Source organism: Mercenaria mercenaria, chromosome 7, assembly GCF_021730395.1.
Source record: "Mercenaria mercenaria strain notata chromosome 7, MADL_Memer_1, whole genome shotgun sequence".
In the NCBI taxonomy this organism is placed as follows: Eukaryota; Metazoa; Mollusca; class Bivalvia; order Venerida; family Veneridae; genus Mercenaria; species Mercenaria mercenaria.
The window spans coordinates 49,489,391-49,509,912 of NC_069367.1; the positions used below are offsets into that span (position 1 = coordinate 49,489,391).

Sequence of the window (20,522 nt, forward strand, 5' to 3'; positions counted from 1 at the left end):
GATTAGTTTGGTTAGTTTTGGGCAAAGATTTGAGACAGGCAGTTGTGCTGGTGAACTTGTGGGAGCAAATGGGTGTGGATTTGTTTGTCAATCGATCAATCTGTCAGTAATTCTTTGTTGGTGGGATATCTTCAAACCCACTCTTAATGATTTCCAAATAGCTACACATGGAATATGAGATCCATTCATGACCAAATTTATTGTCACACTGAGGTCAAAGGTCAAATAGTAGCTCACCTGAACTTTGTTCAAGATGAGCTAAAATAATAGGTGGATGGTCAGTTGTACTACGTCATCCTCTGAAACTAATGGCCAGAATTACACCGAACTTTGTCAGTAGCGTTCTGGCATGTTCCTCTATCAAGTTTATTCAAATGAATCTCTGTATGGATCTTCATTAAATTTGGTCTGTAGCATTGTTATAAGGTCCTATACCAATTTTTTTCAAGTGAGGGCAATAAGGCCCCTTTTAGGAGCCACTAGAGCTAAAACTAGAAAATCTTTTCAATGACTTCTCATGAACTGCTCAATGGATCTTCAGCACACTTTATTTGTAGCATTGTTTTATGGTCTTCTCCATATTTATTTAAATGGGGGTGATTGCCACTAGAGCTAAAAAGAGAAGTACATTAAAACGACTAGGAACCACTGGATAGAACTTAGCAAAGTTTGTCTTAAGCATCATTATATGAGCCTCTCCCAAATTTGTTCAAATGGGGGCGCTTGGCCCCTTTATTTTGAAAGATATTTATTTTCTAGATATACACAAGTTATGTACAACAGAACCATGCAACAGTTTATTGATTCATATTCTCAGCTCACCAGGTCCTGTTACTTAGTGACAGGGCGAGCTTTTGTGATCACCCGTCGTCCGTCCGTCCACAATTTCCTTGTGAACACAATAGACCACATTTTGTATTTGATTTTAATCAAACTTACACTTGACTTGTATTGGCATAATATCTCAGTTCCTTTCGAAAACTGGCCAGATCCCATCATGGGTTCCAGAGTTATGGCCCCTTAAAGGGCCAAAATTTGCTATTTTTGGCTTGTGAACACGATAGAGACAACATTTTGCAATCAACTTGAATCAAACTTGCACACAACTTGTATTGGCATAATATCTCGGTTCCTTTCGAGAACTGGCCAGATCCCATCATGGGTTCCAGAGTTATGGCCCCTTAAAGTAGGGCTGTCATCGAAAGAAGCAATATCGATGTATCAACGATATTTTTTTGTAGATCGATTATCGATTCCCATTTTCAAAAATCGATATTTTACAGAGAGAAAAAACTATGCAGATAAACACTCAGAGTCATTTCTTACAATGTAAGCCTATGGAAAAATATATAGCAGTGTCTGACCATTATTGAATACATGCAGTGGTGTAGCTGGCCATACATTGGCGTAGTTGGCCTTTTTCAGTTGAAACGGAGGGGTGCAGGAGACTGCCTATTCCACTGTGGGTTCAGGGATGCCTTACTTTTAGCATTTTATATCAGTGAAACAGAACTTCACTAGCTAGTAGCAACATTTATATAGATATTCTTGGTGTGTATGTGTTAGTTCTTTGAGGTCCTTACTAGTATTTCAGTTGGCTTCAAAATAAGTTTCAGACGTTGGGGCGAATTGATGTTAATTCTTGGGGTGTCAGTGTTAGTTCTGGGCGAGTCAGTATTAGTTCTATGGGTGTCAGTGTAAGTTCTGGAAGCAATTGGGTTAGTTAATGAGATGGCGTCTGGTGTAGTTCTGTTAGGGTATAGGATGTTGGATCGAATAAAAGAAATGTTGCTCTTAAAATGCATTCTAGGTTCGCTTCAGTTGTGTCCTACAAAAGGTAAAACATTTGCACCAAAGTGGCACTATTCCCATAGAAGTTCGTCTGTATTTCTATGTCATGTTTACGTTGAAGACACATATGTAATATGTCTAAGCCACTTGCTTGGTTCTTGACTTACGACAGACGCAGTTGTCTCAATCCTGATGACACTCAATCGACGTACTTAGACTGTCAAGAGGTAACAGATCTGATTGAAAAATTTATAAGATATACTTATAACGATCTGTCTGCTTTCTAGCTTGACTTTCTATGTCCGCTATTTATTTACTTTAGTGTTTTTTGTGCTTGAAATATTTACAAAAATGAATAAAGCTGTAGATATGTAAGGTTTAGGAAACACATGCAGTAAGTGTCAAATATTTATGTAAAGATTTATTTGCTGACACCCTGTATGTAGTTTTTTCAATTCCCCCCCTGTGACCAAGTACCATTTTTTGCAGCATACGTATATAATAATTATTTACAAAGGCATGTGAACTATTTTGTTGCGTCACTGGGGGGGAAAGATGTTTAAAACGTAAAAATGATTTATGTTCATATTTTAATAGAAAAGAGAATGAGAAATGTCTACAAAGTCATCTTTTTGTTCATAAACTTGTAAAATGAATTCGCATTTATCAAGAAATGGTCTTCAACTATCGTAACTATGCAATTTCAGAAGTCTATCCCTATGTCACTTTTTCCTTAATCGGATAGGCAATCTGAATAGGAAAATGTCCGAGGTCCTTCTTGGTTTGGACTTCGAAATCATGTCTCAGGAGCTTGACGACCTGAAAGCTTACTTCGACAGGAAGTTTACTGAAATGAAAAGGGATTTTTCCACGACGCAGCCTGTTGTGAAACCTGCGACTTTGAAATCTAAAGACTTACAAGATCAACTTGACTTTAACTGTGAGTTACTTTCTCTCGTTCAGAAACTCGAGTGTCTTACAAATCCTTTAGAGAACTGTGATATTACTGACATTTGTGTTCAAATCAGCAAGAAGCTTAATCGACGTATTAAATTGATAAAATTGGCTGAAAAATCCCCGGCCGGCTGGCTCGTGGTTAAAGAATACGAACTAGACGATTTGACAAGCGACGACGAAGACAGCAGAAAAATTAAAAAAGCGGAGAAGTCAGCTCTCGCAATTTTGAAAGAACGAGATGAAAAGAGAAAGTCGCACAACAAGGATAACTATACTTCACGTTATTCTCCTTATCACATGCCTGGGGTATTTGGAAACGTCAATATATACGCTATAGCAACCCAAGCTCTAAGGTACAACAATTTTCGTCCATACACGTTCAACAACCAGTGGCGTCAGAGATTCTTCGGTCAAGGCCAGCCGATCAATGCTTTGCTTACGGCACGTTCGGACACTACCGTTCTAACTGTCCACACAACGTCTTCAACCAGAAGGTCGGCAGAGTTCCAGCCTTTACCAGTGCATTCCCAGGAGAAACTGACCCAATGAAGCAGTGAAACTGTAATATCCCAGAATCCTGTCATCACGGACTTAAAAGTTGAGTATAATTTGAATTTTGTCCCATTTTGTCATATTTACAATGAACAAAAATCCTATTTTGAATTCAAAGAAAATCAGTTTTTTCCAAACATTTCCGTAAAGGGCAGATTGAAACAAAATCTTAAGATTTTTGGGAGTCCATTGGCGCAAATGATTATGTAAAAAGTGTAATAAAAAAAGGTTACACTATTCCTTTTATCCACACTCCTGAATCAATATGTCTTATAAACAACAAATCCGCTTTGGTAAACATGCCTTTCGTGTTAAATGCAGTTTCGGAATTAGTAAGTTCAGGCAGAGTATTAGAAGTGCCTTTTCAACCACTAGTAGTAAACCCTCTTACAGTATCTGTTAGTCGCTCAGGCAGGAAAAGGCTAATCTTAGATTTAAGGCACGTCAATAAGTACATTTAGTTGAGCAGCTTAGTGTGAAAATCTAAGGAAATACTTCACTTGATGATACAAGTATGAATTTTACACTAAATGTTCATCATATGGCCCAGATTCAAAAATGATCGAGGGCCATCTAAAAATCATCCATTTTCAAGATGGCCTCCAAATTTCAAAATGGCTGCCAGAATTGAGGCAGTTTTCATATAATCAGGATCTGTAAGTTTCTAAAATATCATATTTGTTGAGCTCTAACATGTTTTTCTATCAGTTTGTTCCCATAAACTGATAGTTTTATTTTTAATGTTGCCTTTTCCAAATATTGACCCATTTAAGAAGGTCGCCATCTTTAAAATGACCGCCAGACTTTTAGATAACGTTCTTATCACGGCCAAGTATGAGTCTTCTACTTTCAGTGCTATAACCATTGACTATTGATTAGATCCTGGTCCGAGATAAACCTGAAAGCATATTTTTATGACACTGGCCTGAAATAAGCTAATATGGTTTATATGGACGTCTCTTCTTTTCAATCTGTTCTCTGTTCTACCCTTCATTTCTTGCTTTGTTTCAATGAGAAACAGTATCAAAATCATGACAATACTGAACCATTGCTAATCAGCTGAAACAAAATCTTTAATTAAATGATATGTGTATTGATTCTATAGAATGAACTACAAACAATACAAGGGCACACTGATATAGTTCATAATGTCATGTTACTCAGCATAGGGTCCAGTGACAACTTCAATACGTATTTGTAACAAAAAAAAAAACAAGTATCCCATACAGCAAAAAATGATAATTCCTTGGCTTTCAAATTAAAATAGTACTACTTTGTATTAACAGATACCAAATTTGAATATGTCATTGTAAATTTGAGTTTTAAGTGCCTGTGCTTTTGTTTATATTCTATTTCAAACTCTTGATAATGTTGAAAAGAGCTTAATAGAAGACCTCCTAAACTATGGAATAGCTTTCTTCGATGCGTTGAAAATAAAACTAAACTACTGAGTTTTCGTGCGGATAAAACAAGACGTATCACTAATGGTGATGAAAATCCCCAGATATCAGCTTATTGTCAGAGGAACAGGGTTATTGAAAATATGATACATTGCTTTGTATAGTGTACAGGTAGAAAATGTACAAAGACGCACAAAAATGGTGTGCAAAACTGTATAAGATCCCCATACTTCACTGCTGTACCTTAAAAAGAAGAAAGTAGGTCAAGATAAAGGTTACTGAAAATCAGTTTTGAAATGTTTGTTCAAAACTGTACAAGTGGTTCGAATTTTATGGCAATATCTTAAAAAAGAAGAAATTAATTCAGTAGGTCAAGGTCATGGACAAGGGACCATGTAATCTGCTTTTTTAATATTGTCTTTTGGCATTTTCTGTGATATGAAGGCTCCATAAACACAAATCAAATCAAGCCTGCAACATTATCAAATCAAGCCTGCAACATTTTCGTTTATGTCGGGTTTGGAGACCTGTGGGTTTCCACTTTTTTATTTTATTATATCACCAAGGGTCATCAACTAGTTATACTTAACAAATAAAGTATGTTAAAAAATCCAGTGTAACTCTGTTCGTATTTGAAACAAATAAAGGGCAACAACTTAGTCAAAACTCATTCTAATTGAACGTGTTTTGCACATGCATAACTACACTTGGTACCAATGATAATAGTAATAACAAGGTGTGATAAAAGTCTGGCATACAATGACTGATAAGTAGCGCGGACATTTTTTCCATATACTTATATAGAAAAAATAATAAAGGGCTATAACTATGTGAAAAATAACTCAAATGGAACATGCTTTGCACATGTACAACTTGACTTGGTACGAATAATAACTGCAAGGTTTGATAAAAGTCTCGCATATGATGACTGAGAAATAGCGCGGACAAAAGTTTTCCATATACATATAAAGAAAGAAAAATAAAGGGCCATAACTAAATGAAAAATCAACATGCGCAACTTGGCTTTGTACTGATAATAATTACAAGGTTTGATTGAAAACTGGTAAATAATTGCTGAGAAATAGCGCAGACAAATTCCGTATACAGACGGACGGACTGGAATCCAGAATAGCCCCTAGATATCTCGGGGTATAATGATAAGGGTGCAAACCAATAAATGATCTTAGCAACAAAAGCTGCCGATATTGTTTGAAATTTATATAAAAACAGAAATGCGCTTGCTCCATGTAATCACGAAGAAGCCGATAATCGTATATTTGTTCATGCAAAGCATGCCTCATTGACAGAAAACCGGACAATTACAATTATTAGTTAGTTCTTGCTATGGCAGTGTACTGATGTTTTGTGGTTTGCTTACCTGGTCCTCACTCAGAGGCACTGCCATTGTTTCTTGCTTTTACCCGTTGAGAAACTGCTTCTGCATTTGTCGACAAGGGCAAGAAATCTGCATGGCAGGAATAGAATGTTTGTGAACAGCTATAGTTCAAAGCATTTCATAGTCTCAGTGCTGCCAAATACATAATAACTGAGTAGGAAATGGATACATTAGAAACAAAATAGTTATGCTGTATGCTCGATCAAACACGACATGCAAGATGGATGAACCTTGACTTGATTTGTTTACCCGGAAACAAAGAGCGTATAATGGGATTCCACCAACAAAAGGTGGTCTGAAACAATTCATCAAGCGAGCAATTTTTCAGGCAGGCCATGTCTGAAGTAAAGCAGCTGTTACCATGGAGGAACTGCCGCCTCCGTCAAACTGGGGATGGCTGAAGCAGAACAATGTGTGGATCCCTTATCGGATGGAATTGTCGGTTAAATCTGAATGCTTCCAGGTCCTTCAAAGGTGTGATTGCAAAAGGACTTCCTGTACTGGATATTGCAAGTGCCACCACTTAGGTCTGCTATGCACAGCAATTTGATCTTGCAATTGTTCAGAAAATGACTAAATGCAGTATCTGCATATTTTTTTTTTTGTTTCGGCTAGAACACGATTTCCATTGTGTATAATTTCATTGGTATAGTAAATCAACAGAAATAGTTTCTTAAGGTTTGCCTTATAAGAAAATGTTGCTCTTGACTGTGCAAGTGCTCACGCTGTCCTATTTCTTTATCCCCTCGTGGTTTATAAGACGCATTTTCTAACGATGTTAATTTATTGCATTGAATGTAATCTGAGTGTAATGTATATAAAACTTATATTGGTTGGTGTACTCCAGTTTTTACCATTGTTCAAAAACAAAACGGCAAGTTATAAAAACTTAAGTGTTGAGATATATAAGCCATACAAAATTGATTACAAATTAAAAGATTATGAATACTACAGATTGATATTCTATTCTAAACTGAAACGAAAGTGTATAAATAAAACCAAGGAGCCGCGTTCAATAAATGCTTGATGCCCACCAGTGGCATCCTTATCGGTAGACTTTGTACCTAAGTCCAAAACGAGGTCAAGGTCAAACTGAGGTCAGGTGATGTTTGAAGATGAGGAATGGCCACAGTTTACATCTGTATTTGTATCAATTCATTCTTGTAAGTGGTATTGATGCTAGACGAAACGGCCCCATTTGGTTAACCAAGAGATGATCCATATAAAGCAAACTAAGTCAAATATGAGGTCAAGGTCAAACTGAGGTCAGGTGATGTCTGAAGATGAAGAATGGTCACAGGTTACATCTGTATTAGCATCAAATCATTTAAGTAAGGGTATTGATGCAAGACGAAATGGTCCCATGTGGTTAACCTTGTGTGGACGAAGGGACGGACGTACGAACGGACGGACGGACAGGACAATCACTATATGTCTCCGGCATCCGTAGATGCTGGGGGCATAAAAATGCTATCATTTTAATGTATTACATGCTTGCCTCAAATAAAGTACTGAAAAGTAAATACAAAATGGCGGCCATTTTGTTTTCGCGGCGGCCATCTTGAAAACGACATTATTTCAAGTGGCCCTTGATCTTATATTAAAGCGCATGCCAGGTAGTTACTGTCCTGTAAATTTGATGCTTGTATCATCAACTGAAGTATTTATGCGATATCCTGCTCCACTAATTTGGAAAGAAAAGATGCGGTTTGAGGATGTTAAGTTAGGTTTAGACTATGTTGAAAAAGGCGGTTACATGTTCAAATTTGACTTGACCTCGGGATATCACCATATAGACATTTCCCCAGAACACCAAACATTTTTAGGGCTTTCCCTTAAACAGGGTAATGAAATAAAATACCACGTTTTTACAGTGCTCCCGTTTGGTTTAAAGTCCTCTGGTTTCATTTTTACCAAAGTTTTGAGAGAACTTGTAAAATATTGGCGTAACCGAGGAATCAAAATCATCGTATAGACGATGGTTGGTCAGTTAATTCTTCTTTTTATCAGACTTTAGCGGATTCTGATTTTGTGAGGACTTCTTTGGATAAATCCGGTTTCATGGCCAATAATGAAAAGTCTGTTTGGGTTCCTGAATAATTTTTAATATGGCTAGGTCATTTCTTTGATCTTAAAACAGGGGTTTTAAAAATCATCAAAGAATGAGTTTGATAATCTAAACGGGCTGTTGCAAAATCCCAAAAAATGTGTTCCAGTGCGCCACCTAGCGAAAATAACTTGAATGATAGCCTCAATGCATTTTGTCCTAGGGCAGCTTGTCCGCCTAATGACCAGCTTCTTGTATGCAAGGGTAATGAGCAGTAGTCACTGGGATTCTTCTTGTAGTATTTTACAAGGAAGTCAAGAATGGACCGAATTATCTTTCTGGGTAGACAATATTGATTTTCTGAACGAAAAAAGTGTTTCCTGTCTCTTCAGCACAAGAGGCAATTTCTGTTTTTTCAGTCGCAAGTGATGTTGCATGTGCAGCATATTCTCCTAGTTTTGCTGGCTGCATTTCGCACAAAACATGGTCAGATGTTGAAAAATTAAAAAGTTCTACCCGGAGAGAATAGAATGGGGTATCCGGGATTTGTCACACTTTTTAACAAACAAGAGTGTTCAGCGGTTTACAGACAATAATCAAAGCCTTGAGATGTCTGGTGGTTGCGGGTTTTGCTAGATTTATTTTCATTTTAAATGCCAATCTCTAAATATACATGTATAAGAAACAAATACAAATGTGCCTCATATCTAAGATAAACTCTGCCTGACCTTACATGAACAGCTGGAAGTCAGTGATGTAACCCTAATCATTGACAGGTCTTATATAATCTTAATGGCCAGTGTGAACGGATAGAGGATGAATAAGAACTGCTTGATCATTGATAATTCATCCGCATTGTTCATGAATGGGACTTCTTTGTGCAGCATATGAACATATCCTTTGGATGTGATTTGGAATCAAATAAAGATGCTACATGATTGTCAGAAATACACTTAACTTTGGTAGCGGGATAAACCCGCAACCAAAAACTGCGAAGTTATCGTTCAGTCCGGAAGTTCAAAACAAGATTTACATTCCTTAGCCTTAAACATTTTCAATTTTTGCTCTCAGAACAGAATAAATTTGTCTGTGTTATGGATCCCCCGGACAGAGAATGTTCTCGCGGACTTTTATTCTCGTCTTATTGACGAAGGCGATTGATGCGTTTCAGATGATTTCTTTGATTTCATAAATTCGTTATGGGGACCGTTTACAATAGATAGATTCGCAAACAGAAAAATTGTTAGGTTTAATTCTAAGTTTTGGAACCCAGGAAGTGACGCGATTGACGCCTTATCTCAAAACTAGGCCGGGGAAAACAACTGGCTGGTTCCCCCCCCGTATGCTTAGCATGCAAATGCATCTTGCATCAAGCAGTCGGCACGTTGATAGTGCCGAAATGGCCTTCAGCCGCTTTCTGGCCTTTGATTTTTGCAGACAAGGCGTACACGTGGAGCGGTTATGTGTTAGATGCGTTAGAATTCAAAAATTCAGAAATAATCGTCCCGGGAAACAATAAAAAATCTCTTTACGGATCACCGGTCGTTTCAATGGATCCGTTTTAGCTGTCAAATTAAACGCACGTGTTTAAACGCATAAATATACCGCTTGGGTTATTTTTGTTCTATTTTTAACATAGTATTTTCTATAAATACAGATAACGCATGATTTTTTCACACAGCGGAATTTTTTTAGGCTATAGGTGGTTTTCCACAGCACGCTGTTTTTTTGGTTGTTATTAGAGCTATAGTGTGCACAATGAATCATGCGTATAGTGTTAGATTATTAAAATTACTTACCTGAATCCAAGGACCTGCTTTAAAAAAAAGTGAGACATTGTAAAGATGATGATTATAGAGATATAGATAAGATGAGATATAGAAAAGATGAGATATAGAAAAGAAAAGATGAGATATAGAAAAGATGAGATATAGAAATGAGATATAGAAAAGATGAGATATAGAAGAGATGAGATATAGAAAAGAAAAGATGAGATATAGTTTGGAGATAATAAATGATTGAGAGAATCGAATTAGAGCATAAATGCGTTTGGGAGTACATACATGTAATTATAAAATTTTCTTTTGATTTGTGACATGACTGTGACCTTGAAATGACCTCTAGCAAACGCCAGTCTGCTAATATATCCGCAGTTGATCCATACATAAAGATTAGCATAGCTAGTCTGTTAAGCAATAACAATGCAAAGGTCACAATTTCCTGAAACATAGACCGACTATAAAAATAATTTTATGATATTTTTTTTCTTTCCAACCGTTTGTCTCTAGGGATCCCATAATGGTTTGTGCAGATGATATGAGTAGCTACATTTTCTTTGGACTGCGGTGGACAAAGAAATAAATTTATAAGAATCCTAGACAGGGTAAAATTATGAAGATCTTTTGGAAGTATTTTAACTCAATGGAATTTCTAATTCATTAATTTTGCTTTGGCACTGATACATTTAAATCAGATTAATATATATGCATTACTTAACAAAATCCCTTAATTAAAAGTTGTTGTAGTGTTAAAAAGTGTCAAAACATGGAATGAGATATGAAATATAGAAAATTTAACATTTAAGTGGAGTTAAATTCTCATTGAAATTCTCGATGTAAACGTGATCAAGCCTGTCTAAGGAGTAAATGATATTCTGAAGGTATTTGTTAACACACGTATTGCAGAATCGTCTTGAAAACGAGCAATTAAATAATCAAATCAAATATTAAACATAATTGGGTTATTATAATATTAGCTCGATCTGGTATGCTACATTCTCGCGAGTTTTGCCAGATCGGATCTCACGATGCGCGAAATAAAGCGACGAATGTGATCTGACGCTGCAAAATCCACGAGAGCCGGATACAAAATCCCAGGTCCAGAAACTCTTATAATGGCTCGTTTATGTAACATCCAACTTTTTTGTTTGTTGTTTTGTTAACAAAGAAATCTTTACTATTTATCGACGTTGAAATAGAACCGAGTTAAGTTTTAATGTGTGTTTTTTAAACTGACAGTTCAAACATATTTAATGGAAGTAGTGCGGCAACATGCAATACAAATGGTACAATATGGAACTATTTCCTGCCTTTACATATTTACTTGTAGATACAAGCCGTATTTTTCGCATGGCAGTCTACATGGACAATGGTCGCATGATAGTTTACCCGGGCAATGGTCACAAGGTAGTCTACCCGGCATAGCTTGTACGGTAGTCTACCCGGTTAAATGTCGCAAGACAGTCTGCCAGGGCAATGCTGGCACAGTAGTCTACCTGGGCAATGGTCGCAAAGTAATATTATCGGACAATTCTTGCACGGTAATCTATCAGGGCAATGCTGGCACAGTATCCTACCCGAGCAATGGTCGCAAGGTAGTTTTCACAGACAATGCTTGCACGGTAATCTATCAGGGCAATGCTGGCACAGTATCCTACCCAGGTAATGGTCGCGAGGTAGTTTTCACAGACAATGCTTGCACGGTAATCTATCAGGGCAATGCTGGCACAGTATCCTACCCGGGTAATGGTCGCGAGGTAGTTTTCACAGACAATGCTTGCACGGTAATCTATCAGGGCAATGCTGGCACAGTATCCTACCCGGGCAATGGTCGCAAGGTAGTTTTCACAGACAATGCTTGCACGGTAATCTATCAGGGCAATGCTGGCACAGTATCCTACCCGGACAATGGTCGCAAGGTAGTTTTCACAGACAATGCTTGCACGGTAATCTACCAGGGCAATGCTGGCACAGTATATCCTACCCGGGCAATGGTCGCAAGGTAGTATTCACGGACAATGCTTGCACGGTAATCTATCAGGGCAATGCTGGCACAGTATCCTACCCGGGCAATGGTCGCAAGGTAGTATTCACGGACAATGCTTGCACGGTAATCTACCAGGGCAATGCTGGCACAGTATCCTACCCGGGCAATGGTCGCAAGGTAGTATTCACGGACAATGCTTGCACGGTAATCTACCAGGGCAATGCTGGCACAATATCCTACCCGGGCAATGGTCGCAAGGTAGTATTCACGGACAATGCTTGCACGGTAATCTATCAGGGCAATGCTGGCACAGTAGTCTACACGGACAATGCTTGCATGGTAATCTACCCGTGCAACGCTTGCACGATAAACTAACAGGACAATGCTTGCATAGTATTCTACCATGACTATACTTTTGTACTTATATACTTTAATTGCCAGAATTTGAAACAAGTAGAAATATTGGTATTTGAAATTCACTGGCAATGATATGAAATCATTTAGAAATTTAATAAATATCAACATACATTGAAACCAAACCATGACATGGAACTTCATAATATGAAATAATAAATTATGATAAATTGAAAAAGTCCAAGTGGACTTTTTCCACCTTTATCAAATTGATAAGGGGGATTATGTCCGTATTTCCAGATGACCATGTCCTTGACCCGTAATGGACGTGAGCGGGCCCCTGCCCTTGTTCATCTATTATTATTTTTATTCTCGCTCCTGTGTTATTAACATTGCTTACTCACTTTTCATTATGAGTAAATTAATTAGTCACTAATTACATGTAACTACACTAATTACATGTAACTACACTACAAATACAAGTATTAGGTTACAGACATCAATGAAAATTATTGTTTAAATGATAAAACATCTGAACAGCAACACACGGCATTAGAAGACAAACGACACATTCTAGAACCAGATACATCTGAAGTTCAAGAAGGGAGGGAGGGATGCCAAATGCTTTGCATGGAGAGAAAATTGAGTTATGAAAGTGCAATAAAACGAGAAAATCATTGAGTGTAAAACAAAGACTATATACCCAATATTGTATAAACAACTGAGAAACAAGACGCTTTAATCTTACTTTATACTCCAAACTTAAATATAATATACGGTTGAGGATGCTATTAATTTCACGCCTGTATAATTTCACAATAAAAAAACATTTTCATCGCTTGATATATTTCGAACTGATCTTGTCTTGCTTATTGCCTGTTTACCTGTTACAGCGAAGTTGCCGCTGTATCTCGGAGCTTGGAATATTTGAGAGAAAAAATACGTTGGGATATTTTACTACTGTTATATACTTACTTACAAGATTAAATCAAGGTTTATGCGATGATGGTGAGTATATTATTGTGGAGCAAGTATATTTTCTTCCTAGTTTTAACATAATGCAAGTTAGTAAAAAATGTCTTCTTACTCATATTTCTCATTTTCGTTCGGCATCATTACATCCATCTTACGCGTAGTATTTTTTATTCATATACTGGTGATTCACGATACAGAGTGATAGGCGGACTGTACATTTAGAACCCGTTTTTTTTTTTTTTTATAACTTTATCCAAGATTGATTAATCAATTTTAATACATTAATACAAGATGTTAAATAACGAAAATTGTTTCCGTACACATAGTAATAATGTTAGCATATCGGGATAGAATTTATGAAGTATTTACATGACTCATAAATCGCTGGATGTGATAAAACACTTACTGAATGAATTGCCCGTCGGACCTCGGGCAATAGTTTTGACTAGTGACCGACAAGTCATTCATCAAATGTACACTTTTGTATTCTAAAGAGGACAGAATTATATCAATCTTTAATGAATTATCTTAATCCTGACAAATCTACTAATACTCTCACTGGTTATTTTTGCTATCCGATTTTCATATGTGATACGGTATCTTACAATATACATGTCAATATGAGTGCGGCAAGTCTGCTTCTTTATGATACACAACTCTGCATACATGTACAAAATGCAAACTTGATTCATGCTTTCTTCTAAAAGAAGTTTGATCTAGATAAAGTGCACAACCCAATTTACCCTAATGAAAAGCAGTAAAACACTGCCTTAATAACTCCTAGAGCCATGTTGGACCAAGGTAACAAATACAAAATGATATTTATCCAAAGACAGACAAAATATTTCTGGTTCTTGTACACTGCATTCCTTCTCAACAGCCATTATCATTATGTGACATATCAAATAAATCCATTAAATGCCTTTTCACTAATGTTAATGGCAAGCATACTAAAGGGAGATAATAAAGAAATACGACTATGTATTGGTATAGTTCATGGAAAAAAGATGAACCAAAAGGGGCTCTTAAACATCACAATATGTGACTAATGAAAAAGATCTTTCGTTAGCTTTTCTCTTTGTCAGTATCATCAACAGAACTATAATATTTTAAATTTTCAGGTTATTTCTGGCACGTGACAGACTTTCATTATGATCCCACATACGAAACAACTTCCCTATCTTGTAAGGAATCGAAGGTTGGGGACCAGATTGGCACTTTTGGTGACATGTGGTGTGATTCTCCTTGGATTCTTATAGAAAGTTGCGTTCAAGCTATGAAGAAATTTAAACGGAACGTGGATTTTGTCTTATGGACTGGGTAAAGTTTGTTACATTGCGGCCACTAATTAACACACTGGATTACCGGCTATCCTGACGCCCGCTGGAAATGTAACCCATCTGGAAATGTAACCCAGCTGTAAATCGGTAGGTAAAGTTTTTCATTCATTTCTATTAAAACGAAACCAATTCTTGCAAATCAACTTGACAGTTTTGTCAAGGAATGACCATGGATTACATTTACAATTTCTGGGCCAAAAACGATCGTTATGTTTTGAGATATTCGCTAACAATTTCTTCAGTTTGAAAAATTGAGCAAAAATCCAAAGTTTTGCGCAAATTGTTTTGTTTATGAACAACCTGTGAAAACTTTTATCATCTGGTTTAACAGATGTGTCCTTTCGGAACACCTGTGTGAAGTTTCCGGGTTCTACGTTATTCCTGAAAAAGTATATTAGCCGTTAAATAGGCATGGTCGAGAAAAAAAGACTGTCGAAAACGGCCGCTGTATTTGAAATAGGCAGTCGTTGAAGTCAGCTGTCGGCTATGGAGAATACAGCTGTATAAAAGTAAAAAACTGTCTTGTAGACATGTTATATGCCCCGTTGTGTCTCTTCTTTATGTATATTTTGTATCTGTTTAGTCTGTCTGTGTTTTTGCGATTTCTTTCATCTTTCATTCGTGTAAAATGTGTATATTTGCAGTCAATAAACAGTTTGTATTATACTTATGTATGGCCCTTATTGCCATGTCGAGTAATTCTGGTTGATTTCATTATCATTGTCCTTTTGGTTTAGAGTCTAGAAGTTGCTTTGTTCCTTTCGTCCGTCCGTCTGCCCGCCCGCCCGCAGTGTCTTGTCCGGGCTCTTATTCTACATGCATGGACTGATTTTTAAGTATTTATTTCTAAACTTCAAACATGTGTTACCGATGATACAAGTATTAGTGAGGCCCATTCATTAATGACTACCTCCAATGTCAGTATAACAAAAAAAGTCTTTAACACAGAGCTATAAATAAGTATTTTGTGTCAGGCTGGCAATTCCTACATGCATAGACAAAATTTCAAATATATTGTGTTGTATAGTAGAACTTTTATTTTCATGCGGTTTTATTTGATAGCTGACTGTGTAAGATCGTAAACAAGTAAAGGAGAGTTCCGATCTACTTTGTTATATGTTAATTATAGCTACATGTGGCTGCCATGTTAAGAAATAACTGATTAACAGTCATGAGACATTTTGAAAAAGTTCTGCTTATTTTGATTTGAAACAATCGTTTTCAATCGTTTGCCTCTATACACCAACAACTTGCAGTTTTAGACCATGAATAAACTGGTATTTGTTGAAAAGGTATTTATGAATAAAACAAAATGGCAGATTTACATTAGGAGCAATTAAATAATTATGTATGAGCAAATAAGATTATACACCTATCAAGCACCGCACTGATAACACTTTTCAAAACAAGAACGGGCATTTGAGATTCATTAAAGATACTGAATTCTTCAAACGAAATTCAAAGGACTGACGACCAGAAGCAATCATTTGCACTTGCAAAACCCGAGGTGAAATTACTTTCTGTAGTAGCCCGGAGAATATGTACTACGGTATATTACTTCGGTGTAACTGCAAAAAATATATGGTTGGCTTTCGCATGGCGGAAAAATGGCAAGAATGCGTGAACTAGGTTAAATTCAGCCCGGGTGTGAAGGAATATAGTCCTAATGCCTCTTGAAATGAAAGTGCCATTTTAAAAAATAATTACGTTTCCGTCAAATCACTGCCAGTAATACTTTTTACATACAAAAGTATTCAAAATCATCGGAGTTAATGGATAGTCTATAAATGTTAACATCCGAGTTCAACGACAGCACTAGCGGCCGTTTTCGACAGTCTTTTTTTCTCGACTATGCCTATTTAATGGCTAATATACTTTTCAGGAATAACGTAGAATCCGGAAACTTTACACATGTGTTCAGAAAGGACACATCTGTTAAACCAGGTGATAAAAGTTTTCACTGGTTGTTCATAAACAAAACAATTTGCGCAAAACTTTGGATTTTTGCTCGATCTTTTTCAAACTGAAGAAATTGTTAGCGAATATCTCAAAACGTAACGATCGTATTTGGCCCAGAAATTGTAAATGTAAGCCATGGTCATTCCTTGACAAAACTGTCAAGTTGATTTGCAAGAATTGGCTTCGTTTTAATAGAAATAAATGAAAAACTTTACCTACCGATTTACAGCTGGGTTACATTTCCAGCTGGGTTACATTTCCAGCGGGCGTCAGGATAGCCGGTTATCCAGTGTGTACACTGTAGTTATTTTATTTCATTTATTTTTGTAGAGACACAATTCTACATGCAGACGTTGAAAAGTTAAACCATACCTTCAACGCAGTGATTCTCGACAACACAACAGACGTTCTGAAAGCTGCATTTCCTGATATTCCAGTTTATGCTACATTTGGTAATCATGATGCGTATCCAACTGGGCAGTTCCCGCCAAACAACACATTGCTGTACAACGAGTCGCTCGCTAGATGGCGCTCCTGGATCAATGATGATACACAGGACGAGGACTTCAGAAATGGTAACCAATTCAAAGCTGAAAATGCTATCATCAAAATTTGAACGACTGAATCAATACATTTGATTTGTATTACACATCTCATTCTTTGATATTGACTGTTTACCCAGCAATTAATTTCATACATAATTTCAACTCGCTTTGCAAAATTGAGCGCAGCATTCTTCACCGACTTAAACATGTCAGTTTATGTAGATCTGTATAGAAATGGGACATCAACTTTTATTACTTACATGTAAGATATTCATATACTCATTTCTATGTAATGACGCAAAGTCTAAACCAAATAACAGCCAAAAGCGGTCTGCTTGATTCAGAAAATAAATAACCGAATATTCATACTTTGATTTTTTTTCTACAAACAATTGTAAATTCAGTGAGGAAAGTATTAGGTTCTTTGTAACAAAAAATAATCTTAATGTTGGAAGCTAAACTGTTAACACTTATGAAGAAAATAATAAATATGACAGTCACGTCAATTTTGAACTTGGTCTGATCATTACTTTATGAAATTTTCTTTTGTTTAACACCAAACCAAACTGACAAGATACTGACAGGACCAATGAAATCCATAAATTTTAACGAATATTGGACTACAAGCATTGCTTATATCTAATTTATATATTTTATCAGGTGGCTTCTACACAGTGAAAACCTCACATGGCATCAGGATAGTGGCTCTCAACACCAACTTTTACTACACCCCAAACAAACTGGTGTCTCCTGAAGGTGACCCTGCTGGCCAGTTCGCTTGGCTGACTGAAACGCTTGGAAATGCTAATGAACAGAATGAAAAGGTATCATATGATTTGAATATGTTATCTTAGAACAAAGCCGGTCAGGTACATTTCACGTGTGCCACTGGTACACATTTTATGCTTGAGAAAAAGAGGGTTGTTACAGTTTGAATAATACTTTGTATTTTAAATTGATGTTTCCCAGAGAAGATCAGGTCATAACTTCGAATTTTAAAGTTTTGTCACACAAAATGACCTCGGGAAACCAAATTATAATAATCTTTATCTTAGTTTGTTAAACAGTCGCCTATATGTAGTAGGGTAGAGTATAAGGGATCACTTATACTTCCTTGCTATTGAGCTAGCTTTTATAGCGACACGGTAGAGCGTCCTTCGTAGGTGTGAGAGGTCCCGGGTTCGATTCCCGGTCAGGCCTGTAGTATTTTCGACCTGTTACATATAGACCGGTTTTTATTTCAGAGCGAACGCTCTGATAATAATGTTTTTGCAGATTCACATTAAGGTCGTTCAATTGGCTCTTGTATCTATTTATTAATATACTGTTTACTTAAAGAAATATTTGATAATTCTAAATACATATTTTTGCGGACATTTTTTGCAGGTGATCGTTACTGCCCATATTTCTCCCGGAGTTACACCGAAACCTGATATCCCGTTCTTTTCCGATCAAAATGACAAACTTGTAGAAATACTGAGACAATTTGCTGACATTATTGTTGCTATGCATTTTGGCCACGAACATGCTGATGCATTCAAAGTATTGAAAAACACTGCAGGTAAAATGTTTGCATAATTTCCACGTCACGTATAGATATAATTTAGAGTAAAGTTCGTTCTAAATCTCATGAAGTAAATATTTAAATCTTTTCTGTTGTGAGTCGCCTGTCGAGTAACAAATGCAATCTTAGAATATATGATTGTCAAATCAATAAGCAAATTACATTGAGGTAACTGAACAAACCACAATAGGGGACTCGGTTTGATCGAGTTTGTTCATTGGAGTTACTAGAATGTGCCCTCATCCTTACGACCCCTAGCGCCGGCATAACATGTTTTAAATTCATATGTCATTATTAAAGGAATTGGAATTGCAGCACGACCATTAATCAACATTCTAACACGATCCGCAGCAGTTGCTATATAAACATGTAGCGAAATCGCCTATACATGAATCTACGATAAAATATAGCTCTTCCATTCCACCCTACGATTGTAACACGACTTTGAGATTCTACTCTGCTTCTGTTATATGCCGACTAAATACTCGACTTTTTCAGTGCTATGTAGTAGTAATAAAAAGTACATCAAATTTTCTGAAACAAACAATTTCTAACTGATGAATTTATTTGTTTTTATTTTTACCGTAAGAAAATGTTTCAGCCCGGTAAGTTTCAACTTCAACACCAGTGCATCTATGTCTGGTCGTGTGTGTAGTTTACAATTTCTGCGTTGTAGGCACCACAAATGTCAACTAGATTCTACTTTGACAGTAAATAAATTATAATTCATGTTCCAATCTTCCAGACTCAAGTGTTTACGTGTTTATATGCCGCCGCAATGTTCTGGCGTGTATGTTTCAGTGCCATCATGTAGGTGACGTGCACTATTTTTAGAAACTGCATATATAAACTTTGAATGAAGTATTTACTTCTGATTTCTATATCCGACCTTAGATGTTATTGAAAATAACATTTTTACAGCAGTAACTACTTAATACTGTAATTAAAATTTGCTGAATATCGGAAAATTCCGTTTTATGCAACGCTTTCCATTTGTGGGGAGGTTTTTATAATTATAATAACATATGGCCAGCCGAATGACATATCGAGCTAAAATGTAGTGCTGTTAAATGCGAATAATTTGCGTGGTTAGAATCGAAATAATAAATATGTTCCAATAATTTTATCAGTTAATAAAATATGGGCAGTCGTTCGGATGCGAATATTAAATCACTTGTGCTACGCACTCGTGATTTAATTATTACGCATCCGAACTCCTGCCCATATGTTATTAACTGATAAAATATAGGCACATATTTATTATTTCTTAATTAATAAACAAATTAAAGATAATCGCAATACATTTTATATAGTAAAGTATTCTAATAATGTTCAGAGAAATGTAATTCTCAATTTCCATTAAAGGTGTCCCGACTGCACCACTTTTTCTAGCGCCGTCGATAGCGCCCCTACGATTTGGTCCAATGCACAACCCAGGTGTAAGACTGGTGAAGTACGACCGAGTCACCGGCAAGCATATTGATATCTCCCAATACTACCTTGACCTCAATGCTGCCAACAGAGCTGGAGTGGCAGACTGGAAGCTTGAATATACGGCATCAGATGCATACAACATACAAGACCTAACAGCTTCAAGTCTCACCGATTTAATTGACAGAATGGAAGATTCAGACAGTACCGAGTTTAAGACTTACAGGAAGTTTTACTATGTGAGTCCACCTGAAAATCTTACCGAGGATTGTGATTGGAAATGCCATGCTGTTATATTTTGTGGATTTACAGAGTTCAACTTGGATGATGTCAAGAAATGCGAAAAGAAGATGGTGTCTGGAGCAATACGAATGATCAGCTGGAAATATTTGTACGGATTCTTAGTCGTTGTACTTGTGACATACATACACACGTAAAGCATGATA

At 36.6% G+C, this 20,522-nt stretch overlaps 2 protein-coding genes across 2 annotated transcripts; both read left to right on the forward strand.

Annotated features, from left to right (window-relative positions):
• The first annotated feature begins 11,204 nt into the window (after positions 1-11,204).
• LOC128558269 (uncharacterized) lies at positions 11,205-18,145 on the forward strand. The gene is made up of 5 exons (XM_053547170.1): positions 11,205-11,840; positions 13,156-13,270; positions 14,359-14,557; positions 16,867-17,111; positions 17,742-18,145. The coding sequence occupies exons 1-5, from the start codon at positions 11,205-11,207 to the stop codon at positions 17,933-17,935; spliced, it is 1,389 nt and encodes a 462-aa protein (XP_053403145.1). The 3' UTR covers positions 17,936-18,145.
• Positions 18,146-20,069: 1,924 nt separating this feature from the next.
• Positions 20,070-20,513, forward strand: LOC128558270 (acid sphingomyelinase-like phosphodiesterase 3a). Its single transcript, XM_053547171.1, has one exon. It carries the CDS (start codon positions 20,070-20,072, stop codon positions 20,511-20,513), a length of 444 nt encoding a protein of 147 aa, XP_053403146.1.
• Positions 20,514-20,522: the final 9 nt, after the last annotated feature.